At 40.4% G+C, this 24297-nt stretch overlaps 1 protein-coding gene across 1 annotated transcript in view; it reads left to right on the top strand.

The window, feature by feature from the left end:
• The window catches only part of LOC124788808 (cholinesterase-like), a 93257-nt gene extending 70280 nt beyond the window's left edge, over positions 1-22977 (top strand). Inside the window, exons 9-10 of the mRNA XM_047256088.1 lie at positions 5796-5928; positions 22809-22977. Coding sequence (XP_047112044.1) covers positions 5796-5928; positions 22809-22977 — 302 coding nt within the window. The remainder of the gene's footprint in view (positions 1-5795; positions 5929-22808) is intronic.
• Positions 22978-24297: the final 1320 nt, after the last annotated feature.

The raw sequence follows: 24297 nt of genomic DNA, 5'->3' as shown, positions 1-24297 counted from the left end.
TTGTAAATAGGTTTATGCCCCTATTTATTTTAGATTTTGTTAGACTATTATGTTACACTATTCTGTTAGACTATTTGATTTTATGTAAGTTATGTAGTCGTCTGCCAGTGCTGTCTAGCTATCGTCGCCTCAAGTAACTTATCGAACGTAGTGGTCGTCAATTTCGTTTCAAATCAGTAATGGCCATACTTACTTACTGTTGTGGCTAGGAATCCTGCCAACTCGCTTCGCTAGACAAACAATCAAACAACTTTTATTAGTGAGTTTTATTAAAATAGAAAAATTACAATACTTAATTTTGACCAATGTGTCGCAAGCAAACGGCGTCAAACAAAATAATTTCTCTTCTTCAGAATAGAGAAATACAAGTCTGTGGCACGTAGAGCTAGCTAACGAAGTGTCTGTCATTGGCACTGCTACCGAATTGCCTAGCACTGAAGCTGCTAGTCAAGTGGCTAATCTTGAAGCTGCTATTGCCAATCGTTGACGCTCCTACTTAGGTGGGGCGTCACCAGTCGGGCACGGCGCTTATGTCCTCTTCACCTAGGTGCCGTTGCTGTGCCGCTGTGTTCTGGAAGGGAGGTCGGTTAGCGTATGATTGGCTGTTGACTGACTTCTTCTCACAGCCGTCTTTTCCCTGTGGTTACCGACTGGCGTGCCGGTGCTGACTTTACGCCGTAACACTTACACATTGTCTATTTGAAATGCTGTGTTTCCTGATCGTTCTATTGACTAGTGACAGCAATACTTCCCTCATACACTTCCCCCCATGAACCATGGACCTTGCCGTTAGTGGGGAGGCTTGCGTGCCTCAGCAGTACAGATAGCCGTACCGTAGGTGCAACCACAACGGAGGGGTATCTGTTAAGAGGCCAGACAAAGGTGTGGTTCCTGAAGAGGGGCAGCAGCCTTTTCAGTAGTTGCAAGGGCAACAGTCTGTATGATTGACTGATCTGGCCTTGTAACAATAACCAAAACGGCCAGGCTGTGCTGGTACTGCAAACGGCTGAAAGCAAGGGGAAACTACGGCCGTAATTTTTCCCGAGGGCATGCAGCTTTACTGTATGATTAAGTGATGATAGCGTCCTCTTGGGTAAAATATTCCGGAGGTAAAATAGTCCCTCATTCGGATCTCCGGTCGGGGACTACTCAAGAGGATGTCATGATCAGGAGAAAGAAAACTGGTGTTCTACGGATCGGAGCGTGGAATGTCAGATCCCTTAATCGGACACGTAGGTTAGAAAATTTAAAAAGGGAAATGGAAAGGTTAAAGTTAGATATAGTGGGAATTAGTGAAGTTCGGTGGCAGGAGGAACAAGACTTCTGGTCAGGTGACTACACGGTTATAAACACAAAATCAAATAGGGGTAATGCAGGAGTAGGTTTAATAATGAATAGGAAAATAAGAATGCGGGTAAGCTACTACAAACAGCATAGTGAATGCATTATTGTGGCCAAGATAGATACGAAGCCCACACCTACTACAGTAGTACAAGTTTATATACCAACTAGCTCTGCAGATGACGAAGAAATTGTAGAAATGTATGATGAAATAAAAGAAATTATTCAGATAGTGAAGGGTGACGAAAATTTAATAGTCATGGGTGACTAGAATTCGGTAGTAGGAAAAGGGAGAGAAGGAAACGTAGTAGGTGAATATGGATTGGGGCTAAGAAATGAAAGTGGAAGCCGCTTGGTAGAATTTTGCACAAGCACAAATTAATCATAGCTAACACTTGGCTCAAGAATCATAACAGAAGGCTGTATACATGGAAGAAGCCTGGAGATACTGACAGGAGATAATAGAAAGTTTAAGATTGATTATATAATGGTAAGACACAGATTTAGGAATCAGGTTTTAAATTGTAAGACATTTCCAGGGGCAGATGTGGACTCTGACCACAATCTGTTGGTTATGACCTGTAGATTAAAACTGAAGAAACTGCAAAAAGGTGGGAATTTAAGGAGGTAGGACCTAGATAAACTGAAAGAACCAGATGTTGTACAGAGTTTCAGGGAGAGCATAAGAGAACAATTGACAGGAATTGGGGAACGAAATGCAGTACAAGAAGAATGGGTAGCTTTGAGGGATGAAGTAGTGAAGGCAGCTGAGGATCAAGTAGGTAAAAAGACGAGGGCTAGTAGAAATCCTTGGGTAACAGAAGAAATATTGAATTTAATTGATGAAAGGAGAAAATATAAAAATGCAGTAAATGAAGCAGGCAATGAGATCGGCAGGAAGTGCAAAATGGCTACGCAGGGATGGCTAGAGGACAAATGTAAAGATGTAGAGGCTTATCTCGCTAGGGGTAAGATAAATACTGCCTACAGGAAAATTAGAGAGACCTTTGGAGATAAGAGAACTACTTGTATGAACATCAAGAGCTCAGAAGGAAACCCAGTTCTAAGCAAAGAAGGGAAAGCAGAAAGGTGGAAGGAGTATATAGAGGGTCTATACAAGGGCGATGTACTTGAGGATAATATTATGGAAATGGAAGAGGATGTAGATGAAGGTGAAATGGGAGATACGATACTGCGTGAAGAGTTTGACAGAGCACTGAAAGACCTTAATCGAAACAAGGCCCCTGGAGTAGACAACATTCCATTGGAACTACTGACGGCCTTGGGAGAGCCAGTCCCGACAAAACTCTACAATCTGGTGAGCAAGATTTATGAAACAGGCGAAGTACCCTCAGACTTCGAGAAGAATATAATAATTCCAATCCCAAAGAAAGCAGGTGTTGACAGATGTCAAAATTACCGAACTATCAGTTTAATAAGTCACAGCTGCAAAATACTAACGCGAATTCTTTACAGACAAATGGAAAAACTAGTAGAAGCCGACCTCGGGGAAGATCAGTTTGGATTCCATAGAAATGTTGGAACACGTGAGGCAAAACTGACCCTACGACTTACCTTAGAAGTTGGATTAAGGAAGGGCAAACCCACGTTTCTAGCATTTGTAGACTTGGAGAAAGCTTTTGACAATGTTGACTGGAATACTCTCTTTCAAATTCTGAAGGTGGCAGGGGTAAAATACAGGGAGCTAAAGGCTATTTACAATTTGTACAGAAACCAGATGGCAGTTATAAGAGTCAACGGGTATGAAAGTGAAGCAGTGGTTGGGAAGGGAGTGAGACAGGGATGTAGCCTCTGCCCGATGTTATTCAATCTGTATATTGAGCAAGCAGTGATGGAAACAAAAGAAAAATTCGGAGTAGATATTAAAATCCTTGGAGAAGAAATAAAAACTTTGAAGTTCGCCGATGACATTGTAATTCTGTCAGAGACAGCGAAGGACTTGGAAGAGCAGTTGAACGGAATGGAGAATGTCTTTAAGGGAGAATATAAGATGAACATGAACAAAAGCAAAACGAGGATAATGGAATGTAGTCGAATTAGGTTTAGTGATGCTGAGGGAATTAGATTAGGAAATGAGACACTTAAAGTAGTAAAGGAGTTTTGCTGTTTGGCGAGCAAAATAACTGATAATGGTCGAAATAGAGGGATATAAAATGTAGACTGGCAATGGCAAGGGAAGCATTTCTGAAGAAGAGTAATTTGTTAACATCGAGTATAGATTTAAGTGTCAGGAAGTCGTTTCTGAAAGTATTTGTATGGAGTGTAGCCATGTATGGAAGGGAAACATGGACGATAAATAGTTTGGACAAGAGGAGAATAGAAGCTTTCGAAATGTGATGCTACAGAAGAATGCTGAATATTGGATGGGTAGATCACATAACTAATGAGGAAGTATTGAATAGGATTGGGGAGAAGAGAAGTTTGTGGCACAACTTGTCTAGAAGAAGGGATCGGTTGGTAGGACATGTTCTGAGGCATCAAGGGATCACCAATTTAGTATTGGAGGGCAGCGTGGAGGGTAAAAATCGTAGAGGGAGACCAAGAGATGAATACACTAAGCAGATTCAGAAGGATGTAGGTTGCAGTAGGTACTGGGAGATGAAGAAGCTTGCACAGGATTGAGTAGCATGGAGAGCTGCATCAAACCAGTCTCAGGACTGAAGACCACAACAACAACAACACTTCGTTATAAGGTACCTATGATGATAGCCGTTATTAGATAACACGAATATTAAATAAAATGTGTCAAGTACTGAGTTTTAACGACTTGACGCCTTTGGTAACACGATACCTTTTATATGCATATTCATTCTAGTGGGTTGTTTTGAATTATGTCAATAAGTTTTCCTCCTTAACTTAAAGTACATTTTTCAGTTTTAAGACCTCCGTTCTACTTGACTGGTTACAAACGATATAAAGCTAATATACGTATACATTCTATATAGATGGTATCATTTATAAAAATATTCCAAGAATATGTTATGCCATTACAGCAATTGCACTACTCAAGAACTTTTTATAGTATGTATCCGGTAATTACAATTTCGTATTTATTTTTGAACTCTGCTAAAATTTTATTTACAATTTTTTATTTAGGATCTGTAATTTAGTTTCCTGTAAGCAGTTGTACATTGCTACATTCTTATGTGCAGTTATATACCCGAGGCCTGAAGACGGCTCAGTGTGAAGCTAAGTAACTGAAGTAAAATTTATTTGCGAACTTGTGTTCGAGGATTTTTAATCCTTAATACAAATATTAATACATAGGGATCGACGATCGTTCTTTTAGCGGTCGACTGCTGGTTCGTTCTGTATTCTTTGTCGGCGCGGAGTTTCAGCATAGCAGGATGCCACTAACTTCGAACTGTTGTACAAAACTGCAGTAGATGGAAGGGCGGAGTTTCCGTCCCTCCATCTACAACAATAATTGGTGAACAGTGTTGGGTGACATCTGTTTCCCTTTATCGTGAGGAACGCCGTGTACATTTTGGCATATTACATTTCATGTTACTTATGGCAATGAACTGATCCCTCTCGAAGTCCGATACATGACGACAAGCTTCATATCCTGCCCTCTGTACACGCACTGTTGCTATTTTCACATAAAAATGGAAGCACGTTAGACACAGAATAGCCATAACGTACCCACATTATTCCCCATCGATAGAAATTGCTTTTTTCTGTAACAAAAATAGAAAAAAAGCAAATAAGCGTGTGCAAAGATCAAATTTTAATCAACATGTCCCACAGACTTCGAAATGCGTGAATTTCAGTAAGATAGTGTTGGACACAGAAAAAATTTTCATGGTCCTACACTGTCCATTCTCGTCAGTGTATTTTCGTATATGACGTAATTAATGGACCCTCTTTAGTTTCCCCAAGTCAAATCTAGCCTCTCCATAGAGTGGTAAAACACCTTTTTATACCACGTGGAATAGGGGCCACGGTATTTTCTTCTACTTTAGCTTAAAAATAGTTCGGTTAAAGCAAGTACATTAAATTCTGTCTCAGAGTATGTCATTACTCTACTCGTTAAGTAAAATTATCTGAAATCTCACAATTAGAACTCTTCTGTAAGAAAAATATTTTTAAAAAGACAAAAGGTGCGGGATACGTTTTTCAGTACCGAAGCGTTGGATGGTCTGTTTGTGATCCATCCCAAGGTAGAAACTGTTTCTTTATAAGCAAATTCCAGCGAGGTAGGAATAACGCCGAAGGGTTTCCTTGTATCAATGGTAACCCCCTGAACACTTTTGTAAGATCATGGGGGACAAATTTTTAATTTGTTTCTGTGGAAAGAGAGAGAAAAATTTGAAAGTCTAATGTTTGTTTCTGTCATTCTATGTCAGAATACTGCCATATCCAGTACACTAGTTTCAATGTGAACATAACCGTACCTTTTCTGTGTGTCATTTTACTTTTTTTCTTTTCAGGAGTTTCACACGGAGCAGAGTTAGCTCTTCTTTTCATGAGAAAAGATAAAGACTATAACTTTGATCCTGAATCAGAAGAAGACAAAGTGCGCAGGAATACACTGCGTGTTTGGACGAACTTTGCAAAATATGGGTAAGTGTTTTTGTTGATTAAAATTGGGAATCTGAAAACTAAAATCGGGTAATCAGAGTGAACTTTTTCAACATTAATTCACTAGCAATAACATACTGGCAGAATTGGAGGATGCAACTGAATTTGAGTTTAATAACATCACCAGTCTGAACGCAGCAAGTCTATGGTTCAGAGCAGTGAATTTGTCCCCCATATCGACTCATTTCACCGATGGAATACGATGATTGTATTTTAGACAAGAAATTAACATCATCCCAGCATGCACTCGCTTGATACCTGGAACTTCGTACCCAAAAATCACATTGGCAGTAATAAAATAAAGATGGAGGACAGAAAAGTTGGGAACATTGCTTGGAAAGCAAAAGCTTCATAAGTGGCACAATGTAAAAAAGAAGTCCTTTACTGTAACGGTATTCCGTCAGCTGCTTGGAAGGATACTTCTTACTGTACCAAATAATTTGGAACAAAAGATATTTACAAACGCCATTCACGTTGAAACGTATGTGCTAAGGTCTGGTCAGGGTAGATCCAGAAAATAAAGTCGATAGTTGCCAATGGAAAGGTGGAATGATTATAATATCTTTGTGTAGGAGGATCTTTGATGGTTAAGGGAGCCGAATGCGTGCAGTAGAAAACAGAGGAGTCGCAGCCAGGTGCCCGGAGGAAGTCGACGTGTGGTCACAGCTTTAAGGTATGATTCGCAATGCGCAGCTTACACTGAGCAAATTTTAGCAGGTTAATGGGAGAAGCTATATATTAAATTCAAAATGGTTTTTGTTGGATAACGTTTAGAGTTAGGATTTGTATGTGCAAGGTTTGACGCAGTAAGCATTTTGTAAAATTTTTTGAAAGAGTGATTAGTGCTTCAAAAATGTTGGAAATGGTACGTTTGTGCACAACTTAAAATTTTAACGATATATATATTGAGATCAACATTGTGTTTAAATCTAACAGGACCAATCATAATCCACATGCTTTGCTTGTATCGAATATGAAAATGAGTAGTAAAGTTAAGTTACCCACCAAACAAAGAACGTAAAGAAAATGAGGCCTCTAAGCAATATATGCGTGCAGTTCATTGTTTGAAATCGATTTTGGTATAACTGAAGTTAGCAGAGCAAAGTTATTTCAAATAAATATTTTGTACCATTCCACAACTGGCATTATTCAAGTCAAAATATAATTTCATTATGTAAACTTCAGTGCCAAAAGTAAATTTTTCAGTACCATCTTAATGCCATTGCACAAACGGCATTATTCTGTTAAACTTGATTGCTGAGTCAAATACATGTTTCATTACTGGCAAAATGGAGGAGTGCACGAAACACGTTCACAGATGCAGTCACATACGGGTTTGTTGAATAATTATTTAAAGATAATTATATCTTTGACACTTTCAACGAGTTGTACGTCCCCCTGAATACATACCTTACAGTTTAGAAACGCAACATGTATTAAAACTAGAAGGAAGTCACTCCAGTTTACGATTTTGTATTTTACTCCATGAAAAATAACAACGATTCCAATTTTACGAAGACATTATTATATTACATACCCAAAAATTTCTCTGTGATTCAGGAAATACTTCTGGTTGCAAAACGACAGATTACAGAAGCATTTTTAAATAGGTAACTAGTGGCAAAGAGCAAAGGAAAACCACAGTAATGCACACAGAACAATTATGAGGACGACAAACTTGAAAATTTAGAAATTACAGGAAAGGAACCGCCATGTGAAGTAGTTACACTCTGTAAAAAGCATGTAAAGACTCGTCCTAAGAAATAATTCCCTGTAAATGCACAAATATAGGAAAGTAATGTGTACTGCCGGGTTATTAAAAACGAGAGAGAATGCAAAAAAAAGGTTTAGTAACTTCGAATTATATAATATTTATAAAATTATTTGAAGAAGTAAATTAGAAAATGAAAGCTGTTAATGGTGTGTCAGTGAGACTGTCCCAAGTAGCTATCAGTTGGTGTGAGACTACCAGAGACTTACAATATTGAGTAATGGGATTAGATGGTACTATAAATGAGGTTAATCAGCAACACATAATCAATAATTAAATTATTCCTTTCTGCTAGATTAACTACATACTGTCGTTAGTTACTACTTGTAAAAGCATCAATACCAAGTAATTAATGTTACTGTAACAGCAACTTCGTTGCACAGCCTGGGTAAGGAGTTATAGAGTGATGGTGCTACCCATTGAGGAACTGCTACCTTGCAGATTATGGCAAGATTATCTCTGGCTTTCAGAATTTGTCTCCATAAGTAGATAGCGGTCTGGTCACCATTCAATGCAGCATTCGGACACAAACTTGTTTACATCTTCCTACTGACCAATTAGGATCACGTAACAACTTCATTTCGTCGTCTTCCCTGTTTTCTGTTTTTCCAGTACTCCTTCGCGTTGTCCCCATGTTCTCTTACTGCTTACTTCTAATGGCTTGAACGTCTTTTAAAATCAGTACTTCGTTTTTAAAAATTTCTTTCTGCTGTTTCCGAGCCTTTACTGTTTTTCTTCAGTGCTTTCATTATCTGTGCTACTGTCGATGTATATGGTGTCCAATGATGAATGGTCAATACTCAGGGATATGACAGGAACGATCATGTGAAGCAAAAAATTCTAGTAAACTTTGGCTCTAAAACACATGTCTTGAAAGCTATCGGTACTTCTTCACCTTCGATACCGACAAAGAAATGTCTTCTACTGCAAGCTCTTTGCCTTCCACGTTTTGAGAGGTTGTATTACAGAGCAAAACAAGAAAAAGTGTCCAGTAAACATGGTCTCTTGAGCGCATACCTCCAGGGCTATGAGAACTTGTTCGCCTTCGCTACTGTGAAACACACCTCTTCAAACTGAACAAGAGCTCATAACTCTTAAGTTATGTATTCCAGAGTCCCTGTCTATTACACTCTTTTGCTTCGAATGAAGGTTCCTGTCACAAAGTTGGATATTGACCATTCCTCCTGGGGTACCCCGTTTACAAACACTCTGGTCATACCGAAGTGGTGCAGTGTTTTACTTTTCTTTTTCTGAATAAGCCTTTCTTGTTGGAGATATCTTTTTTCTGACCTTACGCTTTTTCCCTTTTATTAACTGTCATCCCTACTGACAATTTTTCCAGTCAGTTCTACTGTAATATTCCTCCCAGATACGTAAATCAACTAGATCGCTTTATTTTACTTGTTTCTCTGTGTGTGTTCTTTCCTAGATTTTTTATGCGTATTATGAATCGTTCCCACTGATATTTTGAGAACAGTTCTATTAGCCGTTTTTTCAAGAAGATGAACTGAAAGTATAGCAAAATCGTCTGCAAAAACCAGGTAGTATACTTTAATTACATTTTTTTCCTTCCCAGAATTATTGGCTGAGTTTCAGTGAGTTTTAGCCCCAAATTGCAGATCGTTATGTACAATGTTTTACAGATCTCCTTGTTTTTCTAAAACGCAGTTGAATGTTAAAGGTGTTAAGCCATCCACTGTCTATCACTAAATTGTGTTCCAGTGATTGAGATACTTATCCCATAGATTTAACTTTAGGTGTCGTATTTCTTAGAGTTTCACGTATTAGTTCGTTAACTTTGCTTTAACACCAAATTTTCTAATGGTTTAATTTACTGATTCTCTGTTTACTGAACCAATATTTTCGAGAATTCAGTAAAGATGACACTGTTATAGGTATGCTTCTAAATAAAAACGCTGTCCTGTGCTACATCTTTGTTTCTAAAATTACCCTGATCTTCTCCCACTTGTTTGTATTAAGTTCCTGTCCAGGGTAATTTTTGGTAATATTGTCCGTCTGCTTGGCTGGTTGGAAACGTGCTCGCCTTCTGTGCAGCGGGCCATGTTCGATCCGTGGCCGGGTTGGAGATTTTCTCCGCTCAGAGACTGGGTGTTGTGTTGTCCTCATCATCATTTCATCCTCATCACCTGCTCGCAAGTCACCCAATGTGGCGTCGACTGAAATAAGACTTGCACTTGGCGGCCGAACTTCCCTGGACGGGGCCTTCCGGCCACCGACACCATACGCTCATCTCATCTCTTTGATAGTATTTTGTACATTACTGGCAGAGCTGACATAGTTTTGTAACTGGTGAAATTTGGCTGTCTCCCTTTTTAAGTAATGGGTGGAGCACTGCTATTTTCGAAGTTTCTGGCATTTTTTCTGATTTTGCAATTGTTCTCAAAAACAAGTGTAGTACATTTATAATCTTGTTTCAGACTACTTCAGTCATTCTGCTGTAAGGAGTTTTCCACCTGCTTTGTTGTTCAAAATGTTCAAATGTGTGAAAATTCCTAGGGGACCAAACTGCTTTAGTCATCGGTCCCTAGACTTAAACACAATGTAAACTAACTTAAACGAACTTATGCTAAGAACAACACACACACCCATGTCCGAGGGAGGAGTCGAAACCCGGGGGGAGGGGCCGCGCCGATTGTGACATGACGCCTCAAACAGCACGGCCACTGCGCTCGGGGTGATTTGTTGTCTTTGAGTGTTCTTATGGATTAATGAGTTTCTATCCCTGTTGGTGGAAAATCTTCCTCATGCTTTTTTGGTGTTGAAGGATGTTTCAGTTAAATTGTTGTAGCTGGAGAGTTTACAAGAACTTGTCAAAAATTAGCTAACATTTCACGCACCCACTTGTTATTTAATCCTACCTTCCCTTCTTCTTCTTTGAAAGAAATCCTTCGTACTTAACTCCCCTTATGTACGTGCTTAAAAGACTGATACAAATTTATTGTACAATTTTCGATGTAATTTTTCATATGCATTTTGATTCGTGGGATTATATTTTATGTTTATTTTCTTTGTTGACTGAGTTGTTCTAGTGTTTCTTTAACATCTGCGTTTCCTCCATTTTTGGGCTGTTTGTTCTAGTGTTTCTTCATGTGCGCTCTTTTATAGTTGGTCAATACTAGTCTTTTCTCTGTTGCTCCAGTACCTTGTTTCATTTGACTCGTTTACTGGTCTCAGTTTCGTCTTTAAATGTTTACCTAATTTCTGTTGTAATATTGATACTGTCTGATTGTACCTGATTACTTTCTGAGTTTTCTTTTTTGTTTCGAATGGGAGAAATCGTATTTTTACCTTACAGAGACAAAAGAAATTCTTCCAATCCATCTGTGGCATGAATTGGTAAACCAGTGTTTAATAGTATTAGTTGAAAACAGTCTTCGTTGCAATTTTAGTTTTCTGTATTTACCAGCTACGAGTTTCCCCTTATTTAGACATTTTCAGGCTTATATACATAAAAAACAGAGAACAAATACATCTATTTAGAGATCGCGGTCTCGTTGTGCAGACTTGGATAACCTAAAAGCATGTATAAACAGATCAAATACGGAAAGAGCAAATACCTTAATTCGGTATTTCTTAGGACGATCTTTTAGACAGATCTTAGAAACGGATAAGAGAATTGATCAATGATAGAACACTCAGAATGTAATCATATTGCTGAAGCCTTCTGATAAGGCCTTACCTTTCTAGATGGACGTGAGTGACTCCAAAACCGCATACCGCGTACACATTCACAGGAGCAAATAATAGAATAAGATGAGGCTAGTATTGGGACACGGCCGGCACCATTCCAAAATACCGAATGTATCCGGTACGTGTTGCCTCTCTAGTCGTTATTACCGTAGCGGGTTGCGACATAGAGAGAGTCCTTTCCTAAGCATCGTTAGTAGACAGCAACAAGGTCGCACGCAGTGTATCCGCCAAGTGTTGACTCTCTAGTCGTTATTACCGGCGCGGGGTTGTGACATAGAGAGAGAAACCCTTTCTGGAACTCGAACCCTGCTCCTCCTGGGTGGAAAGGCCAAGTGCTCCCACCTAACACAATTAAACCACCAGACACACATGGAATTGATGGGAAATTAAAAATGCCGGAGCCTTTTCTGGGACTCGAACCCTGGTGCTCCTGGACGGAATGCTCAAGTGCACCCCCAACACATGAAACCTGTCTAGATGCGGGAGAGGAAGGTTAGGTTAGTGTACTTTATTTATTTTGGTCGAGAAACTGACGCAAAGATCGATCCTAATTGCGTAATTAATCACAAAGATAGGTCCTAATCACACAACTGTATGCAAAGCACTACAGAAGGACGGCATAAAATCGCAATACGCCGCGGAAACTGACGATACCATACAACTGGTGTTATCCTGCCAAGAAAAAAATTCGCAGAACCACTCGAAACCAGCGACAGAATCATCGAAACTCTACCCTACACCTACAAGCTGCCAGAGTCGATATTAGCTAACTTTGAGACGGGTGTATTTCCTGCTTTTCATGTATGCGTGTTTCTACTGCATTACAGAGAAGTTATTATCAGAGTTTTTTTTTTCTTTGTATACGTCTACGGCATTGCATGTTTCGAATTCTTTAAGTTCAATGGGCCCCATGTACAATTAATCTTAAATAGAGTGATGGTAGAACTGCTGTCTGGACGCTTCCATATGAGGTCTACTTTTTTCGTATTTGGTCTTCGTGGTCCTTATGCGCAATTAATGTTAGCTGCAATAGAGTCGTTTGGTAGTTACCTTGAAATGAGGGTCTCTAAATTTAGTGTTTACAGTTCCTAGGAAAGAACACCGTCCTCCAAGGACTTCTGTTTGAGTTCTGAAAGCAGCTCCATGGCACTTACAGGTAACAAATCTAGAAGCCATTCGCCGAAATTCTTCAACATGACCTGGAACGGATCAATCCCACCAGTGAAGTAAGCAGGACGATAGTAATACTTCACCTGAAAGTTACTGGTTTATTATTCCTACTCATCAGCATTAACTTGCATTTTTTCCGCATTTAAGGCTAGCGACCATTCATCACACCAAATGGAAATTTTGTCTAAATCGTCTTGTGTCCTCCTACAGTCACTCAGCTTTGATGACTTATCGTAGACCGCTGCATCGTCGGCAGACTATTGACCCGCCAAATCATTTAAGTATAAAGAGAACAGCAGCTATCCAATTGCACTGGGCTGCATATTGGATATAGCCACTCTCTTATCTCTGAGCCTGTTAAATATGCTCGTGCCTTCGTTAATGGGCTGCGATGGGAGATCGTGTCATATACCTTCCTGAAATCTAGAATATGTAATCCACCTGTTACCTTCCTTTATAGTTCTAGATATATCATGTGAAATAAAGGCATGCCGAGTTTTGAACGAATGATGCTTTCTAAAATCAGGCTGATTCATCAACATAAACAGCTTAGCCTCAAGAATGTTTATTATATTCGAACTGAGAATACGTACAAAGATTCGGGAGCAGTCCGAAGTTAGGGATATTGGTCTGTAATTTTGCGGTCTGTTCCTTCACCTTTCTTGTATACTGGAGTGAGCCGCGCTTTCTTTCTTTCCTTTATACCATTCGTTTCGATCTTCGTGTTGGACGAGAAAGAAAGAGAGAGGGAGAGAGAGAGAGGCGGGGTGATGGACCAATTCCCTGGAGTACTCCTTCTAAAATCTAACAGGAATGCCATCCGGACCAGATGATTTGTCTGTTTTTCAAATCTTGACGGTACTTCCTTATGTCAGTTACACATCTTCCATACGGAGGTCCGTCCGAAGGTCAAGAGACTGCATGTTTGTACGGTTTTCATGCTTGAACGATGTCTTAAACGTGAAATTTTAAACTTAGGTTCGGCTTTTGCTATCTTCAACTGCCGCACCAGACTGGTCAACAAGGAACTGATTGGAATCCTTAGACTCGCTTACCGATTTTACACACGGCCCGAAAGTTCTCGGCTTCCTGCCAAATCTTTCGCTAAGTTGTGACGGTGGCAGTTACGTGCTTCACGCATTAATATTTCGGCAGCCGGCTAATGGCTTACGAGGCCTCGATTCAATCTATTAAACGTGCTTGATTCGATTATTCTATTCCCTACAGCTTACAGCCATGAAATATCGGTCAAATTATACATCATCTTCGTTTTCCATTAATGTCGATGGTACTTCATTCCTAAATATACGGCTTACAAGTAGTATTGTTTAGTGCTCGTCGCAGTTATGAGTACCGGTAACTACAAGCGAGGTTCATTACAAAAGCGATTCATTACAAAAGCGATACTGTCTGACTCGAAATAACCAGGTATCTATGACAGGGTATGCTAATACACAGAAAATTCGGTGCATAACTGTTCTTTGTCTATGTGATGCACAAAACTAATTTCATTTTGTTTTGATGTTATTTATTTATTTATTGATTTTAGTTTCAGAAGCTATCCCCGATAGGTCCGCATCGCCGTCACCACTACCATCACTGCCAAGATGGTACTTACTTCCGGAGGAGGGGTATGGAAAAGATGATAATGATGACGATGACGACGATGTAATATTTCTCTGTGAAATAATAAATATCGACTAAAAGCACTACATATTTTGGAACACAACCTACGAGCAGCTTAGAGACAGAAGTGATGACACTTTCTGCGGGACCTGACCATCATTTTGCAGAACAATGCTCAAGCACGTAGAGTGCAAACTGTTACTGATTTGTTTGACTGATGGGACTGCTGAGTGGTGTACCACCTACTGCAGTCCCCTGACGTAAGTCCTCGTGAGTTCAACTCGATTTCTGACTGAAGGAAACACTTCACGGCATTTGCTTGACGACTGCTGCAACTCATCGATTAACAGACCGCGCCACTCTAATTGTCGACACATGTGACACTGCTAAGAGCATCACTGGCAAGGGTTATACACTATGCTGGAGACTACTTTGAAGGTCAATAAACCTTTGAAAGACATATTTATTTTGTACGAGCTGTAAGTAAATAGTTTTTCCACTGTTAAATTTCCAATCCTCGTATATAAACTCTCTCCTAGTATCCACCATCTTCTACAAGACGAGTCCCTTACAACAGAGTATACCACAGAGGTGCATGTGTGTTTGATGCTTTAGAAATACGCAGTGTGTTGCCTCTACTGTTGCTAAATTCATCATAGCATCCACAGTGAGTAAATGATACACTGTCACTGTTGCGGCCAAAGATGTCAATACAGAGATAGAATGTATTGTACTTAAACTGCCAACAGCCTTGTTCAGTCTATTTCAGTAATGTCCAGCCTCGTACCTATCCATATATCCTCAATTTACACTATAACTTTGATGCCACTGGCTGATCTCCATGACAGCAGCAATATCTCCCTCCCTGTAATACTATTACTTGGAGTGCAATAAGACTCTCTTCACCAACTGTTCGGTGTTGTAATCAACGAAGAAATTAACCACATATTTACCTTCTCAGAGGAACCGAAAGTATAGGACCACTCGGATTACGTTTCGCAGACTCATCCATCATTCAATTTGATTTCGTTTGGCTCCCATACAGCTCAGCTGATGACGCCATTCTTACGTGCTCTCCGTCCCACTCAGCAACTTGTGTGATGAAGACGCTCGATCTGCTCACCACACAACGAATTCAACCACTGATGGTGTTAAAGATTAATATGTTTTAGAACAGTTAGTCTAATTCTGAAGACGACGCTAGTTTGACTGATTATGGCATTGGTCTTCCGATTTTGATGTTTGCTGGCTCCTATTACTCGTTGTGAAGGGAACCCCTTAGCCTCACACACAACCTTCACACAAAAACACTTACCTTATGCGACTGCGTTCCAAGTTGTATGCGCATATGATTGTAAACTTAATAGCTATCAGTCTTACGTAGGGGGCGATCCAGCGGTTTGGCTTCTCACTGAGCTTGGAAAACTTTCATGGCAAGTTCACAAGCTCTACAGCATCAATATTCCCATGACCAAATCAAAGGAAAATGATGACTTGTATGAAAAGGCTGTTAATTGTCATATTTGCGGGCTGGCCTTAGATAGAAAAGCTGAGACTCCTCGTAGAGACCATTGTCATCTTACGGGTAAGTTCCGCGGTGCAGCCCACAAAGCATGCAACTTGAAGAAACAATACGAAGTGACGCGATAATAGAGGACAAACATTAGCCGCCACAGGAACGTAGGTGGAACCAGGGTAATAATAACTGGAAAGCAACCAATAAAAATGGAAGGGATCAACCAGTGCAGAACGCGGTGCAGCCCACAAAGCATGCAACTTGAAGAAACAATCCGAAGTGACGCGATAATAGAGGACAAACATTATCCGCCACAGGAACGTAGGTGGAACCAGGGTAATAATAACTGGAAACCAACCAATAAAAATGGAAGGGATCAACCAGTGCAGAACTGGAGAGCGAGTGAAGACCGCAATCCAGAACCTACACAAATAATCAAAATACGTCCGGCGAACCCTGGCCGTATACAAACTGCGCAAAACAGACAAGAATGACTAGGGCGGCACACTCGGCAGCGGAAGAGCGCGGCCGGGAACAAAGTAGTGTATAATTAGATTAGATTTTTGTGATTTGTTGGCGATGTTTATTTGTATTAGTATAGGCACTGTTTTATTTGTGTTTTGTGATTATTTGTTTTATGTTGTGTGTATTTATTTTCCTATTTTCATGTGCTTGTCTTATTTTGGCATGGATTGTGTGTATATTATGTGTTTGATGTTAAATTTTGTTGTATGGGGACCACTGGGTCGCTTAGTATAGAAAATTTGCTTCAGCTATGACACAAACAATATTTAGAAGTATTAGATTAATTATAGAAGGGGTTATCTTATGTAGATAACTTCCTATACAAAATTTTATGGCAAGGCTATTGGACAGGAGAGCTTTCAGGATAAAATCTGGCTCTGTGGTGGATGGATTTGGGCTGTGTTGAGCGTGTTGTGATGTGGTAGGTGGATATTGCGTCCCACCGAATGTGTTGCGTTTCTTGAGACGAGTGCAGGGTATGACGTCCGATGCGGTAGTGTTCAGGACCCACCCGTTGCGTTATCGGCGTATGGTGATTGTGGGTGTTTCGGGTGATAATTATGAGGTGGTCTGTCCGACGCAGTAGTGTTCGAGACGCACCTGTTATCTCAATTGTGTTGATAGTGTGAGTACGGTGATCAAAACGACTATCCGGTGGCCAGTCAATCGAAATTAGGCGATAGGGACGCATCAAACATGGATAATTCGTAATCGGTGCGATGAGGATGTTGTGTGAAAAGACGAGTTTTGAGCCGTCATAGAAAGACGTAAATCAGGTGGCTGGTCGCACGCAATAGCGTGATCGACAGAGCTTATTGATGATTTGGGCCGTAGGAGTGTTGTAGAGACGTATTAGCGACGCTAGCCGAGTCTAGGCTTAACTATTTGAGTTAAGCAGAGACGCTAAAACAACACGCCAGTCAGTTTAAAGGATGATAATGAAGGTCACCACAAAAGATAGATGCTCTCAAGTCCAGCCATGAACCTTGACCACTATCACTGATTTTTACTTGTTGTAGCGTGTAAAACTAACTCTTGTTTTGTTCAACAGATAAGCATGACGTTGAATTGAGCCTGCCGTTACAGACAGAAGCAGACTAGGAGCGGAAGACCAATGCCATAATCAGTCAAACTAGCGTCGTCTTCAGAATTAGACTAACTGTTCTAAAACATATTAATCTTTAACACCATCAGTGGTTGAATTCGTTGTGTGGTGAGCAGATCGAGCGTCTTCATCACACAAGTTGCTGAGTGGGACGGAGAGCACGTAAGAATGGCGTCATCAGCTGAGCTGTATGGGAGCCAAACGAAATCAAATTGAATGATGGATGAGTCTGCGAAACGTACTCCGAGTGGTCCTATACTTTCGGTTCCTCTGAGAAGGTAAATATGCGGTTAATTTCTTCGTTGATTACAACACCGAACAGTTGGTGAAGAGAGTCTTATTGCACTCCAAGTAATAGTATTACAGGGAGGGAGATATTGCTGCTGTCATGGAGATCAGCCAGTGGCATCAAAGTTATAGTGTAAATTGAGGATATATGGATAGGTACGAGGCTGGACATTACTGAAATAGACTGAACAAGGCTGTTGGCAGTTTAAGTACAATACATTCTATCTCTGTATTGACATCTTTGGCCGCAACAGTGACAGTGTATCATTTACTCACTGTGGATGCTATGATGAATTTAGCAACTGTAGAGGCAACACACTGCGTATTTCTAAAGCATCAAACACACATGCACCTCTGTGGTATACTCTGTTGTAAGGGACTCGTCTTGTAGAAGATAGTGGATACTAGGAGAGAGTTTATATACGAGGATTGGAAATTTAACAGTGGAAAACCTATTTACTTACAGCTCGTACAAAATAAATATGTCTTTCAAAGTTTTATTGACCTTCAAAGTAGTCTCCAGCATAGTGTATAACCCTTGCCAGTGATGCTCTTAGCAGTGTCACATGTGTCGACAGTTCGAGTGGCGCGGTCTGTTAATCGATGAGTTGCAGCAGTCGTCAAGCAAATGCCGTGAAGTGTTTCCTTCAGTTAGAAATCGAGTTGAACTCACGGGGACTTACGTCAGGGGACCGCAGTAGGTGGTACAGCACTCAGCAGTCCCATCAGTCAAACAAATCAGTAACAGTTTGCACTCTATGTGCTTGAGCATTGTTCTGCAAAATGATGGTCAGGTCCCGCAGAAAGTGTCATCACTTCTGTCTCTAAGCTGCTCGTAGGTTGTGTTCCAAAATATGTAGTGCTTTTAGTCGATATTTATTATTTCACAGAGAAATATTACATCGTCGTCATCGTCATCATTATCATCTTTTCCATACCCCTCCTCCGGAAGTAAGTACCATCTTGGCAGTGATGGTAGAGGTGACGGCGATGCGGACCTATCGGGGATAGCTTCTGATACTGAAATCAATAAATAAATAAATAACATCAAAACAAAATGAAATTAGTTTTGTGCATCACATAGACAAAGAATCAGTTATGCACCGAATTTTCTGTGTATTAGCATACCCTGTCATAGATACCTGGCTATTTCGAGTCAGACAGTATCGCTTTTGTAATGAATCGCTTTTGTAATGAACCTCGCTTGTAGTTACCGGTACTCATAACTGCGACGAGCACTAAACAATACTACTTGTAAGCCGTATATTTAGGAATGAAGTACCATCGACATTAATGGAAAACGAAGATGATGTATAATTTGACCGATATTTCATGGCTGTAAGCTGTAGGGAATAGAATAATCGAATCAAGCACGTTTAATAGATTGAATCGAGGCCTCGTAAGCCATTAGCCGGCTGCCGAAATATTAATGCGTGAAGCACGTAACTGCCACCGTCACAACTTAGCAAAAGATTTGGCAGGGAGCCGAGAACTTTCAGGCCGTGTGTAAAATCGGTAAGCGAGTCTAAGGATTCCAATCAGTTCCTTGTTGGCCAGTCTGGTGCGGCAGTTGAAGATAGCAAAAGCCGAACCTAAGTTTAAAATTTCACGTTTAAGACATCGTTCAAGCATGAAAACCGTACAAACATGCAGTCTCTTGACCTTCGGACGGACCCCCGTATGGAAGATGTGTAACTGACATAAGGAAGTACCGTCAAGATTTGAAAAACAGACAAATCATCTGGTCCGGATGGCATTCCTGTTAGATTTTAGAAGGAGTACTCCAGGGAATTGGTCCATCACCCCGCCTCTCTCTCTCTCCCTCTCTCTTTCTTTCTCGTCCAACACGAAGATCGAAACGAATGGTATAAAGGAAAGAAAAAAAGCGCGGGTCACTCCAGTATACAAGAAAGATGAAGGAACAGACCGCAAAATTACAGACCAATATCCCTAACTTCGGACTGCTCCCGAATCTTTGTACGTATTCTCAGTTCGAATATAATAAACATTCTTGAGGCTAAGCTGTTTATGTTGATGAATCAGCCTGATTTTAGAAAGCATCATTCGTTCAAAACTCGGCATGCCTTTATTTCACATGATATATCTAGAACTATAAAGGAAGGTAACAGGTGGATTACATATTCTAGATTTCAGGAAGGTATATGACACGATCTCCCATCGCAGCCCATTAACGAAGGCACGAGCATATTTAACAGGCTCAGAGATAAGAGAGTGGCTATATCCAATATGCAGCCCAGTGCAATTGGATAGCTGCTGTTCTCTTTATACTTAAATGATTTGGCGGGTCAATAGTCTGCCGACGATGCAGCGGTCTACGATAAGTCATCAAAGCTGAGTGACTGTAGGAGGACACAAGACGATTTAGACAAAATTTCCATTTGGTGTGATGAATGGTCGCTAGCCTTAAATGCGGAAAAAATGCAAGTTAATGCTGATGAGTAGGAATAATAAACCAGTAACTTTCAGGTGAAGTATTACTATCGTCCTGCTTACTTCACTGGTGGGATTGATCCGTTCCAGGTCATGTTGAAGAATTTCGGCGAATGGCTTCTAGATTTGTTACCTGTAAGTGCCATGGAGCTGCTTTCAGAACTCAAACAGAAGTCCTTGGAGGACGGTGTTCTTTCCTAGGAACTGTAAACACTAAATTTAGAGACCCTCATTTCAAGGTAACTACCAAACGACTCTACTGCAGCTAACATTAATTGCGCATAAGGACCACGAAGACCAAATACGAAAAAAGTAGACCTCATATGGAAGCGTCCAGACAGCAGTTCTACCATCACTCTATTTAAGATTAATTGTACATGGGGCCCATTGAACTTAAAGAATTCGAAACATGCAATGCCGTAGACGTATACAAAGAAAAAAAAACTCTGATAATAACTTCTCTGTAATGCAGTAGAAACACGCATACATGAAAAGCAGGAAATACACCCGTCTCAAAGTTAGCTAATATCGACTCTGGCAGCTTGTAGGTGTAGGGTAGAGTTTCGATGATTCTGTCGCTGGTTTCGAGTGGTTCTGCGAATTTTTTTCTTGGCAGGATAACACCAGTTGTATGGTATCGTCAGTTTCCGCGGCGTATTGCGATTTTATGCCGTCCTTCTGTAGTGCTTTGCATACAGTTGTGTGATTAGGACCTATCTTTGTGATTAATTACGCAATTAGGATCGATCTTTGCGTCAGTTTCTCGACCAAAATAAATAAAGTACACTAACCTAACCTTCCTCTCCCGCATCTAGACAGGTTTCATGTGTTGGGGGTGCACTTGAGCATTCCGTCCAGGAGCACCAGGGTTCGAGTCCCAGAAAAGGCTCCGGCATTTTTAATTTCCCATCAATTCCATGTGTGTCTGGTGGTTTAATTGTGTTAGGTGGGAGCACTTGGCCTTTCCACCCAGGAGGAGCAGGGTTCGAGTTCCAGAAAGGGTTTCTCTCTCTATGTCACAACCCCGCGCCGGTAATAACGACTAGAGAGTCAACACTTGGCGGATACACTGCGTGCGACCTTGTTGCTGTCTACTAACGATGCTTAGGAAAGGACTCTCTCTATGTCGCAACCCGCTACGGTAATAACGACTAGAGAGGCAACACGTACCGGATACATTCGGTATTTTGGAATGGTGCCGGCCGTGTCCCAATACTGAGGCTTAAGTAGTTAGCATAATGCACCACAGCGTCGTGTGCTAGTACTGACGCCTAATACAGAATGACCTCATTAGATGGCGCTGCCACGCCGCTGCTGGTAAGAATGAGAGATCGTAAACAGGATACACGCTGCCACTAAGAACTTTATAAATATAATGCACATAAAACATTTATAAGATATAATTACTAGAAGTAACACCTGTGCATCAATTTATACAAAAATTATGACAGAGTAAAAATACAAAAGAAGGCGGCACAGCATCTGCGTGTTGTATTATACATCCTGGAATTGTGTTTTAAATGTCAGATATTTGGTTTGATATATTGAGTTTGATATACCTCATTATGCCTGGGCTCTGAATGTGTTCCAGGATTATGTAAGAGGTAGATCTAAATGAGAGTGGACATAAGCTTTCCGGATCACCTCTGCTACCAATCTTGCATGGTCTGTAAGAGTATATACCCGTACGATCTGTCGAATTTTACCTTACCATCTTTGCTGGCTCAAGATCATAGGTGGCACGGGGATGCCCTTTCGGCTAGGCAGTGAGGTGCAGTTTTGTCGCCTGCAACTAGGGCAAGTACACAACTCGCGGAATCAGTTCACGGAATGAACAAGTATGAGTAGAAGCTCAGAAACGTTGTCGCGAATACTGCGAGATTTATTTGCTGCTTATGTTTTTCAATACGGAACAGCATACTTTTATTTATGACGTACATAGGAAATCTTAAGCGGGAGTGGCTAACCCAACTTAAATGGTGAATGCTTGTGTGCTCATGTATTCTGTACGGACTAGAGATGGACATTGAGACATTTTATCAACACAAGGCAGAAAACTTAGTGTTTATCATGAATTGTTTAATATTAATTTTACGATCGTTTCTCATCAAAGTATGTTTAGAAAGTCATGCTAAAGAGTCACAGTAGCAGACTGAGAGGCCACGTGTCACATAGGTGTACAGGTATGGAAGTTACTGCAGTGATATGTATATCTCGGGAGTAAGTTTTCCACTAACGCTGTCTACAAATAGTCCTATGCAAGATCAGTGCGATAGCTAACAATTGATCAAAAGTCTTACTGAGCCAATAAACAGTTCATACAATCGTCAAACGAATGTGCAGCTCGGAATGGTTACGACCTGAGATTTCTTCCAGTTACTGGACACTGCTCTACGGTGTACTACAGAGCTTAGATCTCTTTTCTTACGTTAACATATGAATTGCAACACCCATATCTCTTGACGCGAACTCAGTTTGTGTTTCCTGTTTAAAAACATGAATATACAAAGTCATATCTCATAATTTGATTATGCATGGGATAATATATAATTATACTGCTCAATATCTTTGGATTAAACATATTAGAGATATACCTTAATGTAATAACTCTTGAATATGTTATGAGTACATTATTTTTTGTCTTATTTGCGTTTACTTCTGAGGACGTGCTATCGTGCATCTATTGTGTGTCTGAATAGGAATCCCACCCCTGAGGCGGACCCTGTGGTGTGGGAGCCGTACGACCTGAGCAGCCGCAGCTACCTGCTGATGCAGGCCAACTTCTCGCTCGCACACGACAGGCTTGGCGAGCGCATGGACTTCTGGCGTGAGAACGTGCCACTGCTGCCGTTTCCCGACGCCTTGTGATACACCACAAGAGGTAAAAACCGACATGGATAAAAAATCTTTCTGGCGAACTGTTAACGGTGGGTGAAACCGTTTGGTCGTGTGTCGGAACAATTATAGTCGAAGATCCTAGCGGGAACAATTAGGAAGAAGTCTTGACAAAACCGCTAAATCAAAGAATCAGCGGAAGTACTCGTACAATTGGCGGTGTATTATTACGTATGCTTGGGATGTACTCATCATCGAAATTTTCATTATGTGTTAGAATTTGACTTTGATGCGAACTTACAGGAACTACAGTAAATCATTCCATCTAATTTTGGGTTTAGCTGTGTTTCTTCGTCCTCTAGGTTTATATTTTTGTAGTATTTTTGGTACTGTCTCGCCCTCCATACTAGTGATGTGTTTTATCTGTTTCCTTCTTTGTAGTTATCCTTATTCTCATTCAGAGGCATTTATCAATATTCTCATCGTACTTCCCGATTCCCATAACGATCTTGACTTGTGTATCTGGCAACGTCTGAGGAATCTGATCACCATACTCCACGTTCTTAATGCATCCTGCTCCATTACTTTCCCATTTTTAGACCTAATTTTACTTTTCCGATAAAATTCCACCGCCTTTTTATGTTGGCAGACAGCGAAAATTTGTTTAAAGCACAGATTCTTTGATACTGATGCAGTGTTCGCTGAAAATCATTTTCTGTTAAAAATAATTACGTCATCTGCAATACCACTGCGAGTATATAGTCTGGATTTTCTGGAATAAAGCTTAAATGATAGTTTATTCATTCATTTCAATAGGATTTCGGCTATGTATATATCCACAGTTAGTTATGAAAAACACCGCCTTTGCCTTAAACCTAGATGGATTGATGCTCTCTCCATTAGTTTTGCCGCCGGAAGACGTATGTGACTTTTCGTACTTACTCTTCATGACGTCTGTTAAATGTTTAGGAAAAATTCATGCTTTCAAGTGTTTGGAAGAAACTGCATCTTTTAACACAATTATAATCTTCAATGAAATCGACGAAGATTATACGTCTTTGCTTACAGTACTACATACGTTTTTCATCAATTTCATCACGCTAGTTGTGTCATGAACAGCTCTTCCCTCTCATGAATCCGGATTGCTCCTTGAAAGCGTATTAAGAATTTTTCTTGACTCTTGTTTTAAAAATTTTGCAGTTTTCTTTGTCTGTTCTATTCAGTATGTTCAGATGAAGATCGCTCTCACAAATCATTTCGACCCGCCTTCTGTCTTGACTACAAAGAGTCTCATTCTATGCTTCCACTACAGTGGAATGTGCTATCCAAAACTTATTTATAAGTATTGTGAAT

Source organism: Schistocerca piceifrons, chromosome 3, assembly GCF_021461385.2.
Source record: "Schistocerca piceifrons isolate TAMUIC-IGC-003096 chromosome 3, iqSchPice1.1, whole genome shotgun sequence".
In the NCBI taxonomy this organism is placed as follows: domain Eukaryota; kingdom Metazoa; phylum Arthropoda; class Insecta; order Orthoptera; family Acrididae; genus Schistocerca; species Schistocerca piceifrons.
The sequence above is the reverse complement of the archived record's forward strand: the minus strand, read 5'-3'. Positions and strand labels throughout refer to the sequence as shown.